At 41.3% G+C, this 27932-nt stretch overlaps 1 protein-coding gene across 2 annotated transcripts; it reads left to right on the top strand.

The window, feature by feature from the left end:
* MCUR1 (mitochondrial calcium uniporter regulator 1) lies at positions 1-27901 on the top strand. 2 transcript variants are annotated; one of them, XM_027602547.2, is made up of 9 exons: positions 1-527; positions 8200-8337; positions 11805-11908; positions 12759-12860; positions 15598-15639; positions 16335-16406; positions 20897-20950; positions 23123-23237; positions 25575-27901. In XM_027602547.2, exons 1-9 carry the CDS (start codon positions 98-100, stop codon positions 25586-25588), a joined length of 1071 nt encoding a protein of 356 aa, XP_027458348.1. In that variant the 5' UTR covers positions 1-97; the 3' UTR covers positions 25589-27901. The 2 variants fall into 2 exon arrangements, with proteins under 2 accessions (XP_027458348.1, XP_027458347.1); XM_027602546.1 differs by lacking the exon at positions 25575-27901 and adding an exon at positions 23921-23997 and having other exon boundaries at positions 5-527.
* Positions 27902-27932: the final 31 nt, after the last annotated feature.

Genomic DNA, 27932 nt, shown 5'->3' with positions numbered 1-27932 from the left:
CGGCGCCACCGCCCACGCTCGCTCCTGTCGTCGGACTCGGGCCGGCGCGGCGCGCGAGCAGCATGAGCGCGCGCTCGGGCCGGTGACCGCCGTGGCGATGGACCGCGGCTTCGTCGCGGGCGGGAGGCCGAAGAGTCCGCCGGGCCGCCGGCGGCTTCTGCTCTTCCTGCCGTCAGGCAGCTGCGGAAGTCCGGGCGGCCGCGGCGTCTCGGCGCGCCACTGCCTGTCAGCGCTGTCCGTGGGTCTGGGGGCGCTGCGGTCTCGTGGTCCGGCGGCCCGCGGCGGCGCGTCACGTGCCTCCCCGCTGCTCCTCCTCCTGCTCGTGCCCTCCCCGCGCCTGGCCGCCGTCGCCCCGCGCCGGCCCCTCGCGGACCCGGAGCGCTCGCGCCCGAGGCCCTCCGTCCCCGCGGCCGGCCGTGGCGGCGCGGGGAGGTACCTGCGGGGCCTGGCCCCAGGCATCGCCTGGGCCGCCGGCGCCCTCCACCTGGGCCGCGGCCGAGGGGCCGCCCTCACTTCGTCCAGGAGAGGTGAGGCCCGCGCGGCCGGCGGGGAGCAGGGGGCTCGCCTCGCAGGGCAGGGGGCGGGGCCAACTTGGGCTTGACCTTCCGGGCCGGGCGGGTGGGGGAGGCTCGGCGACCCAGAGGTCGTGTCAGCCTTGGTCGCCGGGCTCCTCTAGGGCGTGGAACGAAGGTCTGTCTGCCCCCGCCCTGGTGACCCGGAGTCCTGGGCACAAGCGTGTGGAGCGCAGTTGGCCGGGATGCCGGGAGGGCCGTGCGCGCTGGGCGGGGTGCTGGTGCTCGCCGGGGTGTGGAGCCGCTGGGCGGGCGCCGGTGACGCGCCCCTCGTGTCGCCACTCGGGTGCGGGCTGCTGCGGGGCTTTTGCGAGATTGAGGAACGAAGCTCTAGGAACTACAATTTCACTTCCAACTCAGTGGCTTTATTAACTCATTGAACACTAGTTGCCTGTTCTGTGCTTGGCTGGCGCTTTTCTAGGTACTTGGCATATATCAGTTAGCAAAATCTCGGACCTACACTGTAGCAGAGGAAATGATGTAGGTAGATCGTTATAATTTATATATACACATATGATTTATATATAATCTATGTACTGAAGTGATAAATACCGTGGGAAAAAAATGGAGGTGGTAAGGGTTAGGAAGTGAGGCCGCCAGCAATGAATTTAAATGGGGTTAGCAGAATAGTTGATACTGAGAAGGTGGCATTGGATTAAATACTTGAAGGAGGTGAGAGCAGTCACTGCCCTGCATAAAGGTTAGGAAAGTCTGAAACAGGCTCAATTTATTAGATAAGACATTGTTGATGAAAATATCATTTGGGGTAATCTTTATCAGCAAAGGGCAAAAATATCACTTTGGGTGGTCTGTCATATCAATCAATAGCCATCAGTAACCACACTGATGGCTTTTTTTTTTCATGTTTTTCTTAATAGACATGCCCAGTAGACGTTGACTGTTTCTAAAATATAAAAATACCCTCGGCTGGGGAAGAAACTGATTGGGAGGGCAAAAAAGTGAAGGAAGGAAGCTTTACATACAAAGTGGGGAATGAGTGGTGAACTTTGCCAGTGTTCTGCAGTAATTATGAGTTAGAGATGATTTGGTCTTTATTTCAGTTCTTTTGTCTTTTGTTGCTCTTCTTTTTTTTTTGACAAGCTGGTGATTTGTGATTTATTTTCATCTCCTCATTCAAGACTATGGGGCAAAAGGGAAGAGTATTCTTTCTCATGAGTTTTCCGATTTTATCAGGAAGGTGGTACTATTGGATTAGGCTCAAAGGATCTCATTCTTCACAGAGTGAGGACGGATGCATAAATATGGGGAAACAGCCAAGACACAGTTAAGGAGCGACCATCAGCCAATGAGTTTTGTTCCTTTACTTCCAGCCTAGTGATTTGTTTGGTGCCAGCGTTCTCAGTAGGGCTACTGAGACTTAAGGATGTTATGAATAGCAAGTTTGTACTTGGTTTCCTCCTCCGTTCAAGGCTAACTTTGGGCTTCTTTTGTGTGTGTGTTCTAATACCCTTTTGATATCCTGAAGGTCCCTCCAAAGGAGAATTACGCATTGCACTTTAACATAGCTCAGTTTATTTGCTTCCTGGTTATTAGTGGGAATTCCTAGTTCTTGAGCCTCACTTTGTTGTCACAATAAAGGAGGAAAAATGAGTCAGAGGTGTTCTAAATGCCAGAGTATTGCTCCTCCTCAGGCTTCGCCCTTTGACAGAAGGCAAGATGGCATTCAGCTTCCATCAGCAGGGGTTGGCCTGCCAAGTGAGAAGTGGCCAGCGCTTTTCTCCACTTTTCACATGACAGTACATATTTTGTTGAAGTAAGCTTGCAGTTGAAATGAATTCCAGTTGTTTTGGATGAGAAAAAAATCTGCAGTATCTGAATTGGAATTAGCTCTTGTTTAGAAAACAGTCATGACAGTTTATTTTTGGGATGTATATGTTGTGTGTGTGTGTGAGAGAGAGAGAGAGAGAGAGATACGTTTTAAATCACACAAATGATTAATTTGTTCTTAGAAACAAGAAATTTGGTACTAGAAAAATCCCATCACTCTTCACCAGCCAGTTCTAGACTCAAATGTTTTCAAGCTCTCTGATCCATGGGACAGTTGAGCACAGTTTAAAAAGATGGGTGGGTTAGCCTTTAGAGAGCCCCTTAAGAGATTTGTTCATTCATTCATTCACCACCACTGTTTCTCAAGCTAGGTCTGTTCTGTGATCAGGCAGACATTTGGAGTCTCTTCACCTGGAGGCCAGTTTTGTCTCAGGACTAGGGATAAAGAATGAAAAAAGAGGGACCAGATTTAACTGAGCTAATTTATGTAAAAAGGGAAGATCATAGGTGAAGAGGTGGATTTCAGATTTTCTTTCTAGACCATCTCATGATCCAGATTACAGAGTTCTCTTACAAAATTATTTCTGGCCTGCAGTCTGCCAGGCCCTCTGCTAGATGCTAACAATGTGAAAATGACTTAAGACTGACTGCTCTTGGGATGTTTGGATAGTATGTTGGATACTAGTAGATGATACAGATGTGGAAACAATATGGTAAGTACTGCGATAGAGCTGTCTGAACTGTGCTGCGAACACAGATGAGGAGCAATCAAGGTGGCCCTCTGACCTGGGTGGAACTAGCAGACCGAACCACTCAGTGTAGCATAATGCCCTGCCTGGAACATAATGTTTGCTTAGCAGATTGTAAAATTAAACGAAGAGGGGTAAAATGATGCTTAAAATTGGCCAGTCGAAAAAGGGGGGCAAGCCAGACTTAAGGGTGGAGTACCAAGGTATGCAAGTACAGGACACAGAATAACTTAGGTGGCTGGAAAGAAAGCTGAAAGGGTAGGTGTGGGCTAAATAAGGACAGGCTTTGTATTTGTGTGCCTTGCCAAGGACCTGATACTGTAGGCTAGCGGTTCTCTGAATATAAGGCCTTTTTTTTTTTTAAACCATTTAACTCACACATACATATAACAGTTGTTGGATTTTATATTTTGTCAGTCTGCAAACAGCGCTTGGTACAAAATGATTGGATTTCTTAATACTTCCCTTGACACTGATTGTGACCTTCTTTTCAAGGTGGGAACCACTGCTGTAGGCTTATAGACAAATGATCTGTAGGGTTCTGTCCATGTCACATTTTTTGCTTACATGCAATTTCCTTTAGAGTGCTTAGAGGTGAAGGATTGACAATAGGAGCTGATTAGCTGAAGTATCTTTCTGGTTACTTAGGGGATTTACCTTAGGGGATTTTCAAACTTTGAGTTAGTAGTGACTATTTTTTCTTCTACCACTCTTCTACACACCTGGCATCATAGAAAAGTAAGGACAAATATGTAGCAAAATTTTCATATAGCTATGTTTATTACATTTAAATGAAAAAAATTTTTTAAAGATTTATTTATTTGAGAGAGAGAGAGAGCATGAGAGTGGGGAGGGTCGGAGGGAGAGGCAAACTCCTTGCGGAGCGTGGAGCTCGATGCGGGACTCGATCCCGGGACTCCAGGATCATGACCTGAGCTGAAGGCAGTCGCTTAACCAGCTGAGCCACCCAGGCGCCCCTAAATGAAAATTTTTTATTTTATATTGTCCATCTCTTTTTTTTCTTCTGTTGTCCAAATGTCTTTTATAGTATGATTGTAATAGTAAGGAGCTATTGTGTTTAAATGTCCTTTCTGGACAGAATTACTAGTTGGCATTGCAGTTGTTGCATATTTTTTTTAAACTATTTTTATGGTTCATGAAATACAAAAGCCAGAGAACCATTACCATGCTACCTTCTTCAAATGAGCACCTTGAAACAAGTTTACAAAAGAGTTGGATCTGTGGCTAAATGCACAGAAATTCATAGGAAAGGTTAACATACAAATTGTTAGAACACATCTCTCTAAAGATAGACTTTTGTAGAGACATCACAAAGAAAACTATTGATCAATACCTCTTATGAATAGAGACAAAAATCCTCAACAAAATCCTCAGCAAATCAAATCCAGCAATATGTTAAAAAGGAGTATACATCATGACCAAAGGGGATTCTATCCCAGGAACAACAGGCTCGATTAACATCTGAAAATCAATTCCTGTACCACACCATATGTAAAAAAAAAAAAAAAGAAAAGAAAAGAAACCATGTGATCATCTCAAAAGACAAAGAAAAGGAATTTGGCAAAATTCAGCACCCCTTCATGATGAAAAGCACTTGACAAATTAGGAATAGAAGGGAACTGCCTCACTGATGAGGGACATCTGTGAAACACCCACAGCTAACATCATACTTAATAGTGAAGGATGAATGCTTTCCCTCCAAAAGTCAGGAGCAAGGATGTCTGCTATCACCAGCCATGCAACATTGTACTAGAAGTTCTAACCAGGGCAAGACAATGAAAAGGAGGAAGTAAAACTATCACTGTTCACAGGTGACATGACCCTGTACATAGAAAACTCCGAGGAATTCACTAAAAAACCCTTAGAGCTAATTAACAAGTTCAAGAAGATTGCAAGGTACAAGATGAACATAAAAAATATAACAAAAAGTACAAAAATCAGTTGCATCACTCTACACTAGAACAATCTAAAAAACAATTCCCTTTATAGTAGCATCAAAAAAAAATAAAGTACTTAGGGATAAATTTAACAAAAAACTCAGAAAACTTATGTGATTAACCACCCTTGAACAACACAGGGCTGAGGAGTGCCAACTCCTACACAGTTGAAAATCTGTGTATAACTTTTAACTTCCCCAAAATTTACTAATAGCTTACTGTTGGCCAGAAACTTTATCATAACAGTCAGTCACTTAACACATATTTTATATATTATATGTATTATATTCTGTATTCTTAGAATAATGGAAGTGAGAGAAAAGAAAACATTAAGAAAATCATAAAGAAGAGGAAATACCGTACTGTAAAAAATCCATGTATAAGTGGACCCATGTGGTCTAAACCTGTGTTCATGGGTCAGCTGTACTATGTGAAACCTATATAACATTATTAAAGGAATTAAAGACCTAAATAAATGGAAAAACATCCCATGTTCATGGATTGGAAGACTTTGTACTCCCCCCAAATTGATCTATAGATTTAAAACAATCTCTCAAAGTTTCAGGTGGCTTCTCTGTAGAAATTAATAAGCTGATCCTAAAATACATATGGAAATGCAAGGGACTCAGAATGGCCAATGCAATCTTGAAAAGGAATAAAACTAGAAGACTCCTTTCCTGATACAAAAACTTAAAACAGAGCTAAAAGTAATCAAGAAAATGTGTCACTGGCATAAAGACAGATATAAATCAGTGGCATAGAATGGAGAACCCAGAGATGATTTATAGTCAGCTGATTTTTGACAAGTTCCAAGATAATGCTGAAACAACTGGATATCCACACGCAAAAGAAGTCGAACCCTCATCTCACACTACATAAAAGTTAACTCAAATGGATCAGAGACCTAAAAGTAAGAGCTGAAACTATAAAACTCTTAAAAAAAAAAAAAATTGGTGTAAATCTTTGTGGCCTGGAATTAGCCAGTAGTTTCTTAGATATGACACCAAAAGCACAAGGAACAAAAATAAATAAATTGGACTTCGTTAAAATTAAAAACTATTGTGCTTCAAAAGGCACCATCAGGAAAGTGAAAGCCAGCCCACGGAATGGGAGAGAATATTTGCAAATTATATATACGATAAGGAACTTGTATCTAAAATGTATAAAGAAGGGCGCCTGGGTGGCTCAGTCAGTTAAGTGTCTGCCTTCTGCTCAGGTCATGATCCTGGAGTTCCAGGATCAAGTCCCGAGTCCCACGTTGGGCTGCCCGCTCAGTGAGGAGTCTCCTTTTTCCTATGAGCCTCCCCCTTCTCGTGCTTGCTTTTCTCACGCTCTCTCGCTCTCTCAAATGAATAAAACCTTTAAAAAATAAAAATAAACAAAATATGTAAAGAATTCTTTTTTTAAATATTTACTTATTTGAGAGAGAGAGTGAGCAAGCGAGTGAGAGAAAGCACCAGCCAGGGGAAGGGCAGAGAAGCCGACTCCCCGCTGAGCAGGAAGCCTGACCCAGGACTCTGGGATCATGACCTGAGCCTAAGGCGGACACTCAAGCGACTGAGCCACCCAGGTGACCCTAAAATGTATACAAAATTCTTAACAACCAACTCAATAATAAAAAGATAACCCAGTTTTTTAAAAAGATTTATTTATTTATTAGAGCATGAGCAGGAAGAGCAGAGGGAGAGAGAATCTTAAACGGACTCTGCCCTGAGCTTGGAGCCTGATGCGGGGCTCGCTTTTACAGCCCTGAGATCACTACCTGAGCTGAAACCAAGAGTTGGTTTCAGGTGCCACCCAGGTACCCCAAAAGATAACCCAATTTTTTTTAAATGGGCAAAGGGTCTGAAGAGATGTTTCTTCAAAGATATACAAATGGCCAATAAACAGTGAAAAGACGCTCAACATCATTAGGCGTCAAGGAAGTACAAATCAAAACTGCAGTGTGCTATCTCTGTGTTTATTGCAGCATTATTTACAATAGCCAAATTATGGAAGCAGCCCAAGTGTCCATTGATAGATGAATGGATAAAGAACAGGTGATGTATATATGTATATATATATATGCACACACCACACACTATTATTCAGCGATAAAAAAGAATGAAATCTTGCTATTTGCAATGATGTGGTAGAGCTGGAGAGTATTATGCTAAGCAAAATAAGTCAATCAGGGAAAGACAAATAGCATATGATTTCACTCGTGGGATTTAAGAAACACACGAACAAAGGGAAAAGATGAGAGACAAGCTAAGAAACACTCTTAATTATAGAGAACAAATAAGTAAATACCTAGTTGAAGAGATACCTAAAAAATAATAAGTAAATTGCAATGGGATACCACTTTATCCCCACTGGGATGGTTATAATAAAAAAGACAGGCAGTAAGTGTTGATGATATAGAGAAATTGGAACCCTCAGACATTGCTGTTGGGAATGAAAAATGGTGTAGCCACTTTGCAAAATAGTCTGGCATAACCTCATAAACATAGTCACTGTATGATGCAACAATTCAGTTCCTGGGTATATACCCAAGAGAACTGAAAACTTGTTCACACAGAATCTCATACACAAATGTTCCCAGCATCATTGTTCATAGCAGCCAAGGAGTGGAAACAACTCAGATGTCCTTCAACTGATCAGTAGGTAAGAAAAAATTGGTATATTCCTAAAAGAGATTCAGCAAAAAGTTATAAAGTGCACATAATTATAAGGTGGATGAACCTTGAAAACCTCACCTAAGTGAAAAAAAAACAGTCACACAATACACATCCCTTATGATTCTATTCATATGTAATGCACAGAGTAGGCAAATCCATAAAGACAAAGTGGATAAGGGGTTGCCTGGGGTTGAGGGAGTAGGGAGATTGGGGCATGATAGCTAAAGGGTATAGGGTTTCTTTTTGGGATGATGAAAATGTTCTAGAGTTGATTGTGCAGAAGATTTCAGAACTCTACAGTAAAAATCAAATTGAACACTTAAATGGGTGAAGAAATGGGTGAATTGTATGGTATGTGAATTTCATGTCATAAAGCCCCAACCAGGTAGGCTTTTGAGGTATGCCATATTCCTTCATGGCTTTTCTTTACCATCAGATCCTGTTTTGAGCCTAATTGTCCTTTACATTCTAGAGCTGAGCCTCTCTGCTGGGAGCCTGCAGCTGGAGCGCAGGAGAGATCTGGAGCACAAAAGGAGAGATTTCACCTCTTGTGGGAACAAGAAGCTCTACTTTGACACCCATGCCTTAGTGTGTTTACTGGAAGAAAATGGTAATCCTTTCGTGGGTCACTCGGAAAAACATTTAGTTCTCGTGATCTTATCTAACTTCTATTTCTCTTTGGCGTTTAAGTCTACAGATAACACGCTTTTGGTCAATCTCTGGTTTTTTTTAAGTTCTTATTTTTTGTTTAAGGACATTTTTGCTTCCGCCAGTATAGTTGAGAGACTTTTTGCACACATTTTTCTTTGTCGGTGAGAAGTGTATTTTTATAACATCCCTCTGGAGGTAGAGTGTTACAGATGAAAATTTAGACACAAGTTAGCAAAACTCAGGAATGGTTCTTATGACACCTGCCTGACGCACAGAGTGGTAGTTTTGTTACCGTGCATGTTGTGTGCTTTTAAAATTGTTATGAAATGAAAATGTTGCTGAGCAGCAATGGCTAATAATTTCAGCTTCTGTTTTTTTTTAATAGTCAACTAATATTTTTCCTTATTGCTATTAATTTATGTAAAAGATGCTCTAACATATATGACATTTATTGAAGGTGCATTCGGTACATAGGTAACGTGCTCATTGCATCTTCTCCAGGCAGATAGACCGAGGCTAGTTTTCTGTATTGTGACTCTTCACCACGCCATAGCTCTTTCTCCAGCGGTGCGTGTTCAGTATCTGCAGAACTAACGCTGTAGCTGTGCTTTGCTTGCCCAGGGCAAGCGGATGGAGTGGGCTCTGTGCTAGCGCTGGGGAGTTAGAAGCTCTGGGTTCAAGCTCCGCCAGGACCCAGCTGCAAAGCCAGGCAGTTCTCTCGTCCTTCCCAGTTTCTTTTTTCTTCTTTTTTTTAGATTTTATTTATTTATTTGAGACAGAGAGCGCACGAGCAGGGGGCAGGGGCAGAAGGAGAGGGAAAAGCAGGCTCCCCACTGAGCGTGGAACCCATCGCAGAGTCAATCCCAGAACCCCAAGATCATGGACCTGAACTGAAGGCAGGCGTTTCACCGACTGAGCCACCCAGGCGCCCCATCCTTCCCGGTTTCTATCTCCTCATCTCATCAGCAGGGTGGGCACAATAGGAATTCCAAAGATTCCTTTGAGTATTAAAGGAAATACAGTGTACTTGAGCACACTTCGGAAAAACTGTTAAGTACCGTATCATAATTTTCATTGCTTTCCTTCTCAAACTTGAAACATTAGGCCTTTTTCACCAAAACTTCTTTCAGCTCAGAATTTAAAAAAGAAAAGTGGAATGGAGAAGAGAGGCATCAGAAATGATGTGGATAAGCAGAAGTCTTCCTGCTTTTTCCTTTTTTCTGTGGACCTTGTATTTTTGCATTCAAAGTAACCCATTGTAAAAAGCCACATTCGAGAGAAGGGGGGCGTTTCACTCCACACTAGGGTTTGATGAGAGTAAGGGAGCATCATGAATCTTGTTAAGTGGCAAGATGGCGGCAGTGGGCTCGAGATGGCCCCCCCGAAAAGTCTATTTATTTACTTTTGATAAATAAAAATTGTTCATGTTTAATGTTTAAAGTGTGATGTTTCGACAGACGTACTTCCTGCTTTTCTTGATTTCAAACCTTGATGCACGAGTCTTCGTGTATCTCAAGACTGGTGTCGTGAGGACCCCACCGAAGTGTAGGGCATGAGGTCTCTTAAGTGAGCGATGAATCTAAGATGCTGCAGGGTGAGGCCTGGAAGGCCCTGTCCAGGAGCACCACCTTCCGTCCTTGTCTTCTCTAGAGCTACATCTCCTGCTTCACAGGACTTCTGCTGTGTCTGTAATCTCCAACCCTGATCGTGTCTTGTTCTCTCGTTCCTACAAAGCATTGTTTTGTATCTGGTAACCCTTTAGGTTTTCAGGCCTAACTTCTACTTTTTCTTATTCCTTTCTCTTCCCATAGGTGGTTATAAATGTTAAGGCTGTGGAGTTTATTATCAGCCTAAGTTCTCCTCTGGTCTCTTTTTCTTTTCTTCATAATTGCCAAACCTAACTATGTTTAACTATGAACGCTTCTTCATAAAGTTTTAAAAATTAAAAGACACATTTTCATTTTCAAAAAAATTAGGAAGGCAGAAACGAAACAGGAAAAAATATTCTGAATCCCAGTACCCTAGAGCAAACCAATGTAACAATTTGGTGGGTAACCTTTTGGATGATTTTTCTAGATGCAGATGACCCATATGTTGAAAATCAAAGGATTTTGAATAAATGAAGGGCGTAGGTCTTTGGAGGTCTTTTTGTCTCTTTTAAATCTTTGTCTTTGTTTCTTAATTATAGTTAGGGGCCGCCTGGGTGGCTCAGTCCATTAAGACTCTTGATTTTGGCTCAGGTTATGATCTCAGGGTCTTGAGATTGAGTTCCAGGCTCCGTGCTCAGCAGGGAGTCTGCTTGAGATTCTCTTTACCCCTCTCCTCTGCCCCTCCCCCCACTCGTGTATGTGTGCGCACGTGTGAACTCACTTTCTCAATAAAATTTAAAAAAATTATAGTCTGTGCTTAATCTTAACCAAATTGTATCAGTTACAGTTTTATTCAAACAAATGTGCCTTTAATTACTAGAATCAGTAGATTCTTCTGTAGTTCTTATGGATGGAAGTATTTAATAGAAAAAAATTACTTTCCAGGGACTTGGTTTCAAGCATTTTATTAGAATTTCTAATGTGAAATATAAATTACTATCTAAAGTTATTTGTTTATTTACAATTTTATTTTTTTATTTTTTAATTTAAATTCAGTTAATTAACATATAGGGTATTATTAGCTTTGTAGGTAGTACTATCTAAAGTTATTGAAAGTAGTAACACTGCTGAGTTAGATCTTTCAATTCAGCATCATTTACTGAGTATCAAAGAATATATTTTTTTCCAGCCTCGTCCCCTCTGTGCAAGTGACCGAAGAGACTTGAGGAGGAAAAATAAAAGAATGGATTTTGCCTTTTAACATCAGATAAATTAACAGCTAAATTACTAGTTATCTTTATATGGTCAATGATTTGATGGCTTTATGCTGGATGTGAAATAACTGAGCTTTCCTACTTAAGTAAATTATTCCTTACTAACGTGTACATTTTAAAATAAGGAAATCACATGTATGGTGATTAACATAATAAAAAATAAATAAGGAAATCACGTTATTTTGGAAGATTTAGGCCAGGGGGAAGGAAATAAAGATTACTTAGAATCTTTGTTAAGTTACAGTAAATTGCATCTGTAATTTTGATCTTGCTTTCCTTTCCTTGACCCCCACATTGCAGGCTTCCTCTACGTCATGAGACATTCTCAGGAAATACGACTTTTTGCAGCTAGGTAGGACGGTAGAGGACACCAGCCCGGCCCTTTATCTTTACATGAAAAAAACAGATATGTCATGCTTATCCAGAGTGACAGACACATCATAGCCTAGGACTCCAGTCTTTCTGAATTCAAACATTTTCTCCCCTTCTGTGAAGGGTTTTTTCTCTTTTTTCCCCAACAAATGGAGTCTCCAGAGTGTGATTATCTTTGTGTGTTTGCTTAGGGTTCTCCACCCAGCAAGCAGAAATCACTGTCTCTGCATTGGTCAAGATCACGGACGCCAACATGGATATTGTCTACAAGGATATGGTCACCAAGATGCAGCAGGTTAGCTTTGTCGGGGAATGGTAGCAAATTTAAAGTCTAAAGCTGGGACATTATTTGTAATATGTATTTTTGGATAATACTCCACTGAAAAGCATATAGTACTTTTTTAAAAGATTTTCTTTATTTGAGAGAGAGAGAACACAAGCAGGGGGAGGGGCAGAGGGAGAAGCAGACTCCTTGCTGAGCAGAGAGCCCGATGCAGGACTCAGTCCCAGGACCCTGAGATCACGACCCAAACCAAAGGCAGACGTTTAACCGACTGAGCCACCCAGGCGTCCCAAAAAGCATATAGTACTTTTAACCATAGTTGAGAGACAAATGATTCCAGTGTTATAAAAAAATTTTATTCGAGGGGCACCTGTGTGGCTCAGTCGGTTAACCATCTGACTCAATCTCAGCTCAGGTCCTGATCTCAGGGTTGTGAATTCAAGCCCCACGTTGGGCTCCTCACTGGGCATGGAGCCTACTTTAAAAAATATATATATATTTTTTTCTTTTTTTGAAGCTCTTTTGTCAGCTGTTGCAGAGTCATGTTGGAAAACTCAACTATGCTTGAAAATGACCTATTCCAGTCCACCATACTTAACAAAGGGAGATGTGGCTGGAATTACAGCAGTGTGTTCTTGAGCTGCTGGTCCTCAGACTGCCACCCTTTGAACTGGCTCACTTGATGATGATACTGGACTGGAGGCTTTATTCTTTTCCTTTCTTCATTCTGGAATAGAGGATGACCTTGCTGAACCTCTCTTCTTGTGTCCGTATTCTCCTGGTTTCTCACTAAGATGATTCCGGGTAAGAGGCAGACATCCTAGGCCAGCCTAGGTTATATGTTTTGTTTTTCTTTTCCTAGGAGATCACCGTACAGCAAATAATGTCTCAGATTGCCAACGTGAAAAAAGATATGATTATTTTGGAGAAGAGCGAATTTTCAGCCCTCAGAGCAGAAAATGAGGTAAAACTAAAGAGCCAGTCATATTAAGATGCTCACTATCGAGACATTGAGACATAAATGCACAGACCAAAGGGCATAAGTTAGATGTGTTTTCACCAAGTGCCCACCAGCAGGTCACGAAGTAGAGTATTACTGGCACCCCAGAAGCTTGCTAATCCCCTGACAGGAAGACCACTATCCTGACCTGCGTCACCGTTGACCGGTTTTGCCTTTTCCAGAACTACATCTGGGAGAATCCTGTGGTGCGTCTTACCGTAGATCAGTCTTGCTCATTGTCGGTAGTAGTATATGAATGTGCCACATTTTTCTGCTGTGATGTACACTTGACCCCTGAACAACACGAGTTTGAACTGAACAGGTCCACTTACACAGTTCAGTAAATGTTTTCTCTTCCTTATGAGTTTCTTAATAACATTTGCTTTTCTCTGGCTTACTTTATTCTGAGAAGATGGTGTGTAACACATAACATTCAAAATATGTGTCATGTTACCGGTAAGGCTTCTGGTCAAAGGTGGGCTATTAGTAGTTGAGTTTTCGGGGAGTCAGAAGTTACGTATGGAGATTTTTAACTGGGCAGGATCAGTGCCCCTAGCCCCCTGCGTTGTTCAAGGACCAACTGCATATTAGAATTGTTTCCAGCTTTTGGTTATCACAAAGTGCTGCTGCAAAATATCCCTTGGTTTCTTGTTTTTTGTTTTTTAATTCAATTTAGTTAACATACAGTATATTATGAGTTTCAGGGGTAGAATTTAGTGATTCATTACTTACATATAACACCCAGTGCTCATTCCATCAAGTCCCTTCCTTAATGCCCAGCACCCAGTTCCCCCATCCCCCCACCCCCTCCCCTCCAGCAACCCGCAGTTTGTTCCCTATGATTAAGAATCTCTTATGGTTTGCCTCCCTCTCTGTTGTTACCTTATTGTATTTTTCCTTCCCTTCCCCTGTGTTCATCTGTTTTGTTTCTTAAATTCCACATATGAGTGAAATTATGGTATTTGTCTTTCTCTGATGAACTTACTTCACTTAGCCTAATATCCTCTAGTTCCATCCACATCATTGCACATGTATCCCTTGGTTTCTAAAGTGTGGCGTAGAAAAATTGACAAGGCAAGAAACAACAAATGCTGGAGAGGTTGTGGAGAAAGGGGAACCCTCTTACACTGTTGGTGGGAATGCAAGTTGGTGCAGCCACTTTGGAAAACAGTGTGGAGGTGCCTCAAAAAGTTAAAAATAGAGCTACCCTATGACCCAGCAATTGCATTACCAGGTATTTATCCCAAAGACACAGATGTAGTGAAAAGAAGGGCCCCAATGTTCATAGCAGCAATGTCTGCAAGAACCAAACTGTGGAAAGAGCCGAGATGCCCTTCAACAGACGAATGGATAAAGAAGATGTGGTCCATATACACAATGGAATATTACTCAGCCATCAGAAAGGATGATTACCCAACTTTTACATCAACATGGTTGGGACTGGAGGAGATGATGCTAAGTGAAATAAGTCAAGCAGAGAAAGTCAATTATCATATGGTTTCACTTATTTGTGGAACATAAGTAATAGCATGGAGGACATTAGGAGAAGGAAGGGAAAAATGGGGGGGGGGGAATTGGAGGGAGAGATGAACCATGAGAGACTCTGGACTCTGAGAAACAAACTGAGGGTTCTAGAGGGGAAGGGGCGGGGGGATGGGTTAGCCTGGTGATGGGTATTAAAGAGGGCACGTTCTGCATGGAGCACTGGGTGTTACATGAAAACAATAAATCATGGAACACTATGTCAAAAACTAATGATGTATGGTGACTGACATAATAAAATAAAATTAATAAAAGTGTGGCATAGGGTTCAGCATTGAAGTAAGTGCTGTGTTTGCATCCTTCCTTTTATTTCCAGTCCTAGCTAAAGTCTCATAAAGGAAGTCCATTTATTAGCAGTTCGTCTTAGTCCTGTGAGAGGCCTTCTAGCAAAAGATGCCTTTTGCTAGAAAAGAGTAGTTTGAAACTTATATTTGCCCGTGAAATTGGCTATTTGAAGGCAGAATTTGTTAAAAGAAAAATTGAAGGAGGTATTAAAGACAGCAGGGCCTCTGGAGGCAAACGTGTATGTTAAAAATAATTATGTTACTCGGGCGCCTGGGTGGCTCAGTGAGTAAGCGTCCAACTCTTGATCTTGGCTCAGGTCTTATCTCAGGGTCATGAGTTCAAACTCCGCATAGGGCTCCACGCTGGAGAGCCTACTTAAAAAAAAAATTAAACTGTGTTACTGATTTTATGTAACCTTTCGGATGAATTAAAACTGATCTCAGGATAGGCGCATGCGTTGTTTTTTGTTTTTAAGATTTTTAATTTATTTATTAGAGAGAGAGAGACAGCGAGAGAGGGAACACAAGCAGGGGGAGTGGGCGAGGGAGAAGCAAGACTCCCCCTGAGCAGGAAGCCCGACGTGGGGCTCAATCCCAGGACGCTGGGATCATGACCAGAGCTGAAGCAGACGCCTAACACCTGAGCCACCCAGGTGCCCCAGTAGGCGCATGTGTTGTAATACCGTCCTGGCATGACAGATAATCATGTCTGCTCCTAAGACTTTTCAGCTCATGTTTCATTCTGAATGCAGCTAGAACTGTGCGCAAAAACATGTTCTAATGTATGTTTATTACAAGTTTTATGTGTTTTTTTCTAACCTTCTAGCCATATCCTTGACTTGTTTTCGTGTTGTTTTTTTTTAATGTGTTTTTAGAAGATAAACGTGGAACTACATCGGTTAAAACAACAAATAATGGTGAGACCCTCACTCCTCTTTGCATGCTTGTTGGTGGTTACATAAACATAGTAATAAATACAGTGTCAGAAGTTCTTTAGGTGTTCTTAAAAACGTAATCCTATGTTAAGTAGTTGTGTAATATGTCTCAAAAGTATGCACTGAAAGATTTAGCTGAGAATAGTCAGTGAATAAGTTGGTGATGTCTGTAACCAAATTCATTAAGAAAATTGTGTTCTAGGATGAATGAAGTCATCTTTAAATTAAAAAGTGTTGAAGTTGCCCCATATGGAGCCTTTAGGTTCCGTTAGAACAGACTGGCTTTAGAGAATTTCATGTGATTTCAAGATGCTGACTAGTAGCAGCTGTTCGATTTCTTTTTTTTTTTTTAAGTGGAAAGGACATGGATGTTAAGGAAGAAAAGATTCTGACAAGTGTTAAGAAAGAAGGCTTTATTTAAACCAGAATTTCATATTTTCCTTCTTTGAGTCCATCTCTGCTTTCCAGAGTTGTCCAGGGAGCAGCTTCATAAATTCCATAAGGAGAGTTCACTGGGAATCTCGAGGTTAAAAGCAGCAGTAACCCACTCTGGACTGACTTGAGCATAAGCAGGGATTATTTGTATATATGACTGAGAAGTCCCAGGCTTCACATCCCAGGAGGGTTTCCATTTCTCACTTGGGATTTCTTTCTCTCTTTGTTTGCCCTCCTGCCAGGATGAAGTGGTCAAAGTCCGAACAGATACCAAGTTAGACTTCAATCTAGAAAAGAGCAGAGTGAAGGAATTGGTATGTTCCTTTATTATAAACAGAGTGTGAATTCATCTCTTTGCAGGATGGAATGCTTGGTCCGGTCTGAGTATATAGACAGTTCACCAGTACTGTTAAACATTTACCTGTGCGTCATTGTTAGACACAGTTTTCCCTATAATTGTATTCTAATTTGATGCTTTCAAAAATAAAATGAAAATCTTGGGAGGCACCTGGCTGGTTCAGTCGCTAGAGTGTGTGTGACTCTTGATCTTGAGGTAATGAGTTCAAGTTCAAGCCCTACATTGTGTAGAGATTACTTAAAAATAAAACCTTTAAAAAAAATTAAAAAAAAAAATTAAACTCGGGATTCCTGGGTGGCTCAGTCCTTTAAGCGTCTGCCTTCGGCTCAGGTCATCATCTCAGGGTCCTGGGATTGAACCCTGCATCGGGCTCCCTGCTCGGCGGGAAGCCTGCTTCTCCCTCTGCCACTCCCCCTGCTTGTGTTCCCTCTCTTGCTGTCTATCTCTCTGTCAAATAAATAAAATCTTAAAAAAAAAAACTAAACTCTTGGTCAAATCAAGTTTGAATCTCATTTTATTTCAGAGAGAGAGAGACTAAATTATGTGTTACTTAGACATTACAAAAGAAATCAAACCCAGTCTCATCTAACTTAAACCTCCACAGGTCCAAATTTTTCAGAAGTTAAGTTGATCATCTGTCTTGAATAATACTAAATTAAATTCTACACTGAAATTCAAGATTAAAAAAATATTTCCATAGTCTTTTTAAAATTTTAAATAGAGAAATCTTAATGACTTGATTACATTGTTTTGAAATGCAAATTCAAAACAATTTTTTAAGTTATATTAAATTGAAATTTTTAATTAGGAAAAGTACTTCTGTACATTTGTTACCAAAAAGATCTCAGGAGGGGCACCTGGGTGGCTCAGTCGATTGAGTGTCTGCCTTCGGCTCAGGTCATGATCCCGAGGTCCTGGGATCGAGCCCCGCATTGGGCTCCCTGCTCAGCGGGAAGCCTGCTTCTCCCTCTCCCGCTGCCCCTTACCCCTGCTCATGTGTGTTCTCTCTCTCTGAAATAAATAAAAATCTTAAAAAAAAAAATCTCAGAAATACAGGTTGTAAGTAAGTAAGCGGAAGGGTACTTGCCCCTGTGGGATCATGTACAGGACCCAGGAAAGCCGTGCAGATACCGTTCTGCTGTCCTTGCTTTTTAAAAAATAATACATAGAAGTACTATTTTTTCCCCTCAGAGTTTGCACAGCAACACTTTTTTTTCAATTCTTTATTTTATTCAGTTATAATTGACGTATACAGCATTACATTAGTTTCAGGCGCAGAGCATAATGATTTGATACTTGCCTACACTGCGGAATGGGCGCCACCGTCAGTCTGGTTACCGTCTGTCATCACACATAGATACAAAATTTTTTCTTGTGATGAGAACTTTTAAGATTTATTCTCTTAGCAACTTTCAAATAGACAGTGTGGTATTATTCACTGTAGTCTCCATGCCCTGCATTACGTCCTAGGGCTTAAGTAACTTTACAGCTGTAAGTTTGTACCTTTTGACCCATTTCACCCACCCCACAGCTCCCACCTTTGGCAACCACCATCCTGTTCTTTGTATCTGTGAACTCAGGTTTTTTGGGGATTCTTTTTGGTTTTGGGGGGGTTTTTAGATTTTAGGTTCCACACGTAAGAGAGATTGTACAGTATTTGTCTTTCTCTTATTTCACTTAGTGTAATTACTCAAGGTCCATCCATGTTATCACAATTGGCAGGATTTCCTTTTTTATGGCTGAGTCATATTCAGGTATATATGTGCCCCACATTTTCTTCATCTCTTCATCCATCAGTGGACACTTAAATCTTCCGTGTCTCAGCGATTGCAAATAATGCTTCGATGAACATGGGTGTTCTAATAAAAATAATGTTGAGTTGCCTCTAGTGACTTTTAACCCATCTATTTTCTTGTTCAGGCTTTATTTGAATTTGATAGCAATAGTTAGATACCTTCTTTATTCTTAGAATAATGAGAAATAGGCCATGTGAAGCATCTTTTACTAACATGGAACTGGATACATGTGTAGAAACTGAGTATGCACAGTTTTTCATTGTCTTCTGATTTTTCAGTTTGCTTTTAACCAGAATGTGCTGCAATGATAAATGAAGCTAATACTGAAATTCAAACAAGTACTTAACTCTACTTTGGAACCACCTCTGGATTTCAAGAGTTAAACTGAGCTTTGTTGTACAAAATCATTATTCCCATGTCACCTGTCTTTCTTGTCTCACAACCCCCTTTTTTTTTTTTAAAGATTTTATTTATTTGACAGAGCACAAGCAGGGGGAGCTGCAGGCAGAGGCAGAGGGAGAAGCAGGCTCCCCGCTGAGCAGGGAACCCGATGCTGCGGGGCTCAATCCCAGGACCCTGGGATCATGACCTGAGCCGAAGGCAGATGTTCAACGGACTGAGCCACCCAGGTGTCCCTCAAAAAACACTTTTCGACCATAAAGATTAATTCACCTAGTATCACTAAAATATTTAACAGTTGCTAGCATATGATTAGTCTCTAGAAAAGGAGAAACTTTTTAAAATTAGGATGAATAATATTTTAATGCGGTAGTAAAATATTTAAATTAACATAAAATCTCGGACAGATGAAATACCCAAACTTTAAGATAATTACTAATTTTTCCTCTTGCCTCGGGTGTCAAGATGGCTCTGCATAGCGCTGTTATTTAGAATTTTAAATTCAAATTCGTCTAAAATATTCTTTTTTAACCATATTAACATTTTTTTAAAATTTAAATTCAATTAATTAACATATAGTTTATTATTAGTTTCAGGGGTAGAGTTCAGTGATTCATCAGTCTTATATATTTCCCAGCGCTCATTACATCACGTGCCCTCCTTAATGTTCATCACCCAGTTACCCCATCCCCCCACCCCCTTCCCCAAGGAGGAGCGTCCTTATGGGTTGTGTACTTAGCAAAAAATCTGAATGCACTTGATTTAGGAAGATGCCCATAGTTAAGGAGGATGTGGGACTGATGAACATGGGTGAGAGCCAGTGAATTGATGGGATTTACTAACCTAGCTGAGAAGTGGTTCTTGGTCATCCTAAACTCTGAAGAACAGGGCAGTAGTACGTATTCTGTGTGCATTGGTAAGGAGTTATGTGACCCTCCCTCTCCTTGTTGAATACAGTTCTGTTTAAGTTCTATAACTGGTGGTGCTTACAGCCAGTTCAGAGCAGTATGGCCTGTAAGCCGCTTGGGGGGTGCAGGGAGATGGACTCACATAGGTGTGATTTTAAAAATCACAGCAGTGTCAGGATTTAGGCTTTTCTTTTCCCTTGTGGACGAGTCAATACTGACTTGGTGAAGACGGGAGTCTTAAGGGTGTGTAGAAAAATCCAGTCCGCCCTGCCCTCTTGTGGCCATTCGATGCATAGCTCTTTCCTCATCTGAAACCCTGTCATTTACAGACGGAGAGGAGCGTTCTTTGGTCCTGGACTAGTCCTTGGTTTGGGGTTTTGGGTTTTTTTTCCCCCCAATTTTGTAAAAAATTAAAAAAATTTTTTTTAAATTTCTGAGCAATACTGTTTTTATAGTCTAGTCCCCTGGTAGTTCCAGGGGAACATTTTATAGCTAGAAAGTTTCTAGATATTTAAGCCTTAATTTTCTCTGCTATCACAGTGTTAATTTAGTGAAGAATTAAATGCTAATTTTTCATTTAAATTATAGATTTTCATTTGCTCAGTTAAATCCTAATGCCCACTGCTAAGAAGATGTCTGATTTTGGTCTCAATTCAACAAAATTGCATTAAATCTTTGCATAAACATTAAGGCGAGATACCACTTTGATTCTGAGTAGTGCTAGTCAGTTCCTTTAGTACTACTGGATTGTGACACACCGGAGTGGATTGTTGTTGTTTAATTAAAACCAACATGTGATGGTTTAGTGCATTTCTTGTACCGGTGTATTTATAATTTATCTTTAGGCAATGTCTATGTCACATAAAATATTCCTTGAAACTTTTTTTCCTCAACTTTATAACGTTCCCAACTTTGTCTAAGCCTCAGGTAGTGACCAATTTTGTGATTGCGATGGGTTAGCTCCCAAACGAAATTGTTCCCCACTTTTTTCAACCCTCTCAAAGCCAAAAAGCATATGGACTCAACAGCCATGCAAGTTGGTCCCCAGGAAACGCTGTTACGCTAGTGGGAGGGGCCAAATGGCATCACAGCGAACAGATGACAAGAGCAGAAGAGAGAGGAGAAGGGTGACAAAGGGAATCCTATACTGGAGCAGTGAGTGGCTAGAAGTGAGAAACTTGAGAAAGCACATCTAAAGGAGAGGGGCACGTAGGCTGCTTGATTCCAGAGGTGATGTCTAGTGTCCTGTGTCCTTGGCAGTACAGAATATTGGAAGCATCAGAGAAGGAGGGGGAGGAAGGAATCAATCAATCTGACCTGTGTTACACGTTTGTTTGTTTCAGTACTCGTTGAATGAAAGGAAGCTGCTGGAAATGAGGACAGAAATGGTGGCATTGGTAAGAAATGAGACTACTTTTCTTGGTCACTGTGTTCATCTTGGCTTCATCCCATGCATGCTTACTGTCCTTTGTAATGATGTGTTAATGGGAGGGGATGCTCAAGTTTTGTGTCCTAGGGGGGTGTTTTTTTTTTCATTGTGGTAAAGTACACGTAAAATTACCAGTTGAACCATTTTTAAGTGAACGGTTCAGTGGCATTAAGTACATTCACACCCTCGTATAACCGTCACTGGCGTCCATCCGCAGGGTTCCTTACATCGTGTAGACCTGAAACTAGCTGTCACACGCTCACTCCCATTCCTTCTACCCCAACCCCTGGCTGCCTCCATTCTGCTTTCGGTCCCTGTGAGTGTGCCTGCTCCAGGGACCTCATAGAGGTGGACTCATACCGGATTTGTCCTGTGACTGGCTTCTTTCGCTCAGCTTAATGTCCTTAAGGTTCATCCATGCTATAGCCTGTCAGAAGTTCCCTCCTTTTTAAGGCTGAGTAACATTCCATTTTACGGGTAGACCACATTTGGATTATCCTGTCAGTGGACACGTGGGTTGCCTTCATCTTTTGGCCATTGTGAATAATGCTGCTGTGAGCGCGGTTGTACCAATATCTGTTGGACTCCTTGTTTTCAGTTCTCCGGGGGTAGGTACTCAGAAGTGGAGGATCCTAGAATTTTTTTGGCACTTAATAGAATATTTGTTTATCTTAATGAAAGTTTAAATTCCAGTGATTGAAGAATAATAAGGAATGATGGTTTTTTAAATTATTTTTCGGACTTAATGACCTGCTATACTTTTTTTCCATCTTCTATTACCTGGGACCTCCAAAACTTGCAAGACACTTACATCAGAGAATAGTAGAATATTCCTCTGGAGTACTTTTCTACTCATCCTTATTCATTACCAGGATTGTTAGACATAAGGAACTACATACAAGTGATCCTTGAACAATAGGGAGGTTAGAGACCCTCCCCCATAGTCAAAAATCTGCATATAACTTTCAACTCCCCAGGAACTTAACTACTAATAGCCTACTGTTGAACGGAAGCCTTCCTGATAACATAAACAGTTAACACGTATTTTGTATGTTATGTGTATTGTACACTAAAAGTAAGCTAGAGACAAAATGTTATTAAAATCATAAAGAGAAAATACATTTATAGTACTGTACCGTATCGAAACAAATCAGGTATAAGTGGACCCATGCACTTCAAACCCACATTGTTGAAGGGTCAATTGTACTTACTTGTCCTAGGATATTTAGTGAATTATTTTTATGCATTAATGAAATATTACAACCCCTTTATAACATCAGCCAAACTCACCACCCTTAGGGGTTGGTTATGTATGTAGTTTAACTGTATTATATTTGGAAAAGAACACAAATAGGCCTTTGGTATAACCAAGCCTCATACTAATAAAATACTTCGTGTTTGGGAACTATGAAAGAAGAAAACCTTAAAATGTGAATAGGAATTGTGTCAAGGCAAACACTGTTGCTTTTAGAATATCTAAGATTGCGTTCACTTTTTATTTTCATTTTCTTTTAAGATTTTATTTATTTGTCAGAGAGAGGGAACACAAGCACGGGGAGTGGCAGGTAGAGGGAGAGGCAGACTTCCTGATGAGCAGGGAGCCCCATGCGGGGCTCGATCCCAGGATCATTGGACCATGACCTGAGCCGAAGGCAGACACTCATACTTCTCGACAGACTGAGCCACCCAGACGTCCCTGTGTTCACTTCTTAAAGCAGTTTTTGTATACCTCTCATCGAGAGGAACTTAGAAAGATGAGGTACCTTTATAGTCTTTGAGAACAGACTGCCTTTTAACTTTAACCTTGACTTGTAGAGCAATCTATCATTTACAGAAGCTTTACATACATTATCACATTTGATTGTCCTGTGTGAAGGCAGGGCCAGTGGTGTGTGTTTGTTTTTGGGTTTTGTTGAGTTTTTTTGCTTTTTTCAAATTAAAGTAAACAGGCCCAGAGATATTCAAGGCCCTGACCAACACAACATAACATGAGAATAGTAGAACTAAAGCTAAAGCCCACGTCTCCTTAGTCATACCCGATCTTTCCCTGGCAGGGGAGGGCCTGTAGGACGGTGGGAGCTGAGGGGACGGCAGGTGGATCCGAAGTGGTTTAATGCTGTGAATCTCTTTGTTCCAAAAGCATGCCCAGCAAGACCGTGCTGTCACCCAGACAGACAGGAAGATAGACACTGAGGTCGCGGGCCTCAAAACCATGCTGGAGTCGCACAAGCTCGATAACATTAAGTATTTAGCAGGTAAGCTCTTTTGTGTCTAGGTAGTTCAAACACGCAGAAGATAAATGAAATTTGGAAAATAAGTCAAAGACAGATACTGCGTTTCATTGATTCTAACACATTTTTTTCACATTTTAACATCCCTGAAATTAGAAGGCAGGTTATGATTTCTGGTAGATCAAGTATCTTACGGTAATCGGTAGTTTTTTTTCCTTAGTAGTAAAATGATGTGCTTTACAACCGGTGGAATCTTAAGCTTTATAAGATACTGCCATTGAACTGTAGTTACTTGGAATTTTTTTTTTTAGTGAAATTCAAGATGATATTTTATGGATGGAATGAAAGGCTTTCGAGTTGTGATCTTTCTGCTTCAGTTGGTGACACTCCTTGTAAGGAGTTATTTTGGTTTTGCAATTTTTGAGCCAAAAGAGGGATCACAGAATTTCTGACATTCATTGAAAAGTTTTGTTGAATGTTGGGTACAGTTCTGCTTTGAAGACGACGATTGCAAGGAACAGGGTTTTTTAGTGGGCAGGTGTCTCGTGGAATGTGGCCCATCAGCCGGTGATCTGAGTTTCTTGTGTGTGTTTCTCTGTTTGGTGGGTAGGTGGATCAGCACCTGTATGTTTTCTTAATAAAAAGTTGTCCTTTAAGTAACTGTTAACACAACTAATACTTTGCTCATTTTTTTTTTCTTCTTACAGGATCTGTATTTACGTGCCTAACAGTAGCTCTGGGATTTTATCGCCTGTGGATATAATAAAGTGTCTATTTAAAGAGATCCCTATTGTTTTGCCTTAAGAATACCAGATTGCTGTGCCTCTTTCCCCCCCCTCATTTCCAAATTTTAACCCTAGTATTGACTTAACATGTGTTATTTATTTTATGCAGATTATGGACATATAACCAAGGAAAGAAGTCATAATGATTCCTTTCGTCTTTTCTGTTTAGTTGCCTTTGTACCGCTGAGTGGTGGTGGACAAAACCCGGAGACCCCACTCAGCCAGACCAGTGAACTTGGTCTAACCTCTGGGACATATCAACAGTAAATGTTTATATAACTCTCTACAATTTTCAGTCTTCTGTCACATAGAGGATTTTGGGGGTCTCCATTTAAAAGGCACAACGGCTTCACCAAGTGCTGAACAGTCACTGAAACTAAACCAAGAGCACCAAACCCTCTGTCCCTCTGACCCAGTCCTTCCCCTCGGCCAGTCCCCACATTAGGGTGCTGTGTTTCAGCCCCAGTGGGTTGATGTGCTAATGATTCACCTGTACTGCCCCCCTAAAGCAATTATTTTTCCCTTAATTTCCATTGTCTCAGTAAGTTATTGTCACGGTCATTTTTCTTGTGCCTTCCAGCCAGAAAATCTTGTTGCCTAATCAAGTTTTGTACTCATTACAAATGGGGACTCTCTTTTTACCTCTCAGAGTGCTAGATTTCTCTCCCACCCGCTCACTTCATGTGCGGCCCCCCCCCACCCCCGGCTCGAGAACTGTAACCATACTCCACAGGCAGCATTGCCTGCCTATGAAACTTGCTAAGTCTTGGCATGGAAATCTGCTTCGGTTTGTGGGACAAGCTCTACTTGCTTCTGGTCTTCATCTGCTTTGTATGTAAGAGAGGCACTCAGTTTTCCTTCAGCAATATTTAGATAGTGTATGCACTTCTTACAAAAGTCTTGAATGAATATGCCTTTGCGCATTACAAGCTTGGACTGCAGGCTTTAAAATTAGAGAACTGTCATTCCAGGTTATCATCTTAAGGTCGATTCCTTTGGTTGTTAAAGACATTCCCGTACCTACCTTACTTCTATTTTTTAAAACAAATAAATCCCTAGATACAGCTGGGGTTCTTTTAGAGGAGCACATTCTCATGTTATTTGAATGACTGGCGTGGGAGAGAATACGTATTTTATTTTTTTAAAGATTTTTTTTTTTTATTATTTATTTGTGAGAGAGAGAATGAGAGACAGAGAGCACAAGAGGGAAGAGGGTCAGAGGGAGAAGCAGACTCCCTGCTGAGCAGGGAGCCCGATCCCGGGACTCCAGGATCATGACCTGAGCCGAAGGCAGTCGCTTAACCAACTGAGCCACCCAGGCGCCCGGAGAATACGTATTTTAAAAACGAGGACATGGAGAGCCTGTTTTTTGTTTTTCTCCGCATACACGCGTGTGCACTTAATCCGGTACAGTGGAGAAACCACAAAGGCACTTGTTGATCGAATTGGTAGGATAAATCATCCATTGTCACTGTTCTAACCGCACTGGCAAAAAAGTTACCTTTGTCCTTTGGATGTCGTTTCTAAACTTCAGAAAATTTAAGTCATTGTCTTTTTTTTTTTTTTTTATGTTTAGCACAAAGCTTCTGAACTCCAGATGAGCCTGAAAATCAAGTTCTTTGGCATTAGTGGTATCAGTTTCAAAGTGAATAATGATTTGTCATCAACTTGATCCAGAATTATCGGGGCGCCTGGGTGGCTCAGTCTGTTGAGCCTCTGCCTTTGGCTCAGGTCATGATTCCAGGGTCCTGGGATCGAGCCCCACATCAGGCCCCCTGCTCAGTGGGGAGACTGCTTCTCCCTCTCCTGTTTCCTCTGCTTGTGCTCTCTCTCTCTCTCTCTCTCTGTCAAATAAATAAAATAAAATCTTAAAAAAAAAACCCAAATTATCTCAACTGCTTCATAAAATACTGTAGCCATTTGTGCTTCCCCTTTCAGAGAAGGATCCCCAGAAAATACTGCACATTGAGCAGTCGCCTTAAGTATTACAGATTTAAGCAAATGACATCCCATTAAGACCACATTTGCAACTACTTAATACAGATAGAACTATGGTTAGTAAGAGCTTGGAGAAGGCCTGGAACACAGACATGCCTCCAAAATTAAAAGAATCCCCAGGAGGAAAAAGCACTGTATGCAGTTATGTTTCAAAGCAAACACTAACTTGTACAGGTTAAAAACAAGCAAAGTGACCTTACTTCCTGATAAAATATTTTTTAAATAACATTCAGTGGGGTGGCACTCTGATCTGCCAGAAGTATAAATGGCATTCCTACTGGTTTATAGCGGGCTGCAGCAGTCACTTAATTTGGGCCTTGGATTTTGGTGTGTAGTCTTTTGCATTATAGAACAGACTCCCCGTACCCGCAACCTCGGGAACAATGAACTCGCCTTTTGGTGGCTTGGGTTGCATGCATATATGGAGGTTAGGAAGGTTTGGGACTGTGTTCCCTTTGTTTGGTCAAATGCATTTTATTTGAAAAGCATATGAGCCAGAAATACAAGCATACCCTTCCCCCTGCTGGCTGGCCCCAACTTCTGTGACCAGCAGAAGCACGCTGGGACTGGACACGGGGACAGCTTCCTGACTAGCCTGGTTCCGAGGGATTCTGATCGCTTAGGAACTTAGGCCGTAGCCTAATTTCAGAAGGGGGAAGATTCCTGGCACAACTCCCAGCTAACCCATGTGGTAGCCCCTGGGAAATTAACCAGAGCCGGATACTGCAAATGGACTCCTCTAGGCACAGGTGCCTTTGCTACAAATGCCCAAAGCAGGACATCAAATGGACAGAATCTGGATTTCCTTTCCATTCTTGGGGGGGGGGGGGGTGCCTCTGCATTCCTACACTCCTCTCCCCTTCCCTTTGCTTGTTTAAAGAGCCTCAACTCCAATTCTCCCTCGTTTCCTGTTCCATTAATAAGCAAAACCTGTCTGTACGGTGTTTTACAGGAAACAGGATTTTGATTTCTGGCTTGTTCTTATTCCTTCAGCTGCTTTTCTAGCTTAATATCTAACAAAATGAAATCTGAGTGTATTCATTTTTTCCCTTAAGTATGCCAAGTACCTCAGTTGAGAAGTCAAGTTCAAGAAGAAAGGCTTGGCTCAAACCAGACATCTTGCTGGAATTTGTCTCAGAACGCTCTAAAAATAAAAAACCCGAGCTGCAGAGAACGTGTCCCTGCCTGGGTTATGCCCGGCTCAGCTTTTTCCTCTCTAGCTGTGCTGTGAGTGTTGTGAGCTTCCCTCCCGTTCCCGGCCTCCAGCCGCCTCCATCACTGCCTCTGCCTGTTACTTAACCGAGTCAGCATGGGCGAGCGCTCCTCCCCCCCACCCCTGTGATGCTCTGTCGATATGGTTGGCATCGTTTCTGAACAAATATCGCATAACTCATGTCCGGAAAACTTTGGCTTAACCATATGTTTATCAAATTTGTGGCTTTGCGGACACTAAAGCAAAAACATGTTAAACAGAAACCATTTATTCTTGTTGTACTCTTTATGTTTGAGAATGTTTAGCCCTTCACTGGAATTTTGTTTTGAAAATACCTGTCTTCCTACAGATTTACACTCATGTTCTTCTGATTATAACCTAAGTCAATTTATTAACTGTTTTATCACTTAAGAGAATAGTCAATTACATTTTGTTATATAATAGAGTGGGTATAATATTTTTATTATTGAAAATAAAATAGTTCTTTCTGTGTGACTACTATACCTTTCATTCGAATTATTCAGTGAATTGGCAAATTGAGAAGAACTGCCTGCACTGTATTTTACTGTTACTCCCTCCATTGTATATGACAACACTGGTGTATTATAAGAAAACCTAATACCCTATTTGTATAGACGATAACTTTGAAAGTGCTTACTTGAATTACAAAATAAATTTTTTGTTCAAAAGAATTAGCATGCTCGTGTAAAATACTTGTTTGAG

The sequence above is a fragment of the Zalophus californianus genome, chromosome 7, assembly GCF_009762305.2.
Source record: "Zalophus californianus isolate mZalCal1 chromosome 7, mZalCal1.pri.v2, whole genome shotgun sequence".
In the NCBI taxonomy this organism is placed as follows: Eukaryota; Metazoa; Chordata; class Mammalia; order Carnivora; family Otariidae; genus Zalophus; species Zalophus californianus.
This window is presented reverse-complemented; position numbering and strand designations above follow the sequence as displayed.

What these genes read in the sequence shown, in the direction of transcription:
- MCUR1 (XM_027602546.1), top strand. Translation starts at nt 98, where the DNA reads ATGGACCGCGGCTTCGTCGCGGGCGGGAGGCCGAAGAGTCCGCCGGGC. An exon ending in GTGTTTACTGGAAGAAAATG is followed by an intron (nt 8,338 to 11,804) that starts GTAATCCTTTCG and finishes GTGTTTGCTTAG; the next exon opens with GGTTCTCCACCCAGCAAGCA. An exon ending in TAACATTAAGTATTTAGCAG is followed by an intron (nt 23,238 to 23,920) that starts GTAAGCTCTTTT and finishes TTCTTCTTACAG; the next exon opens with GATCTGTATTTACGTGCCTA.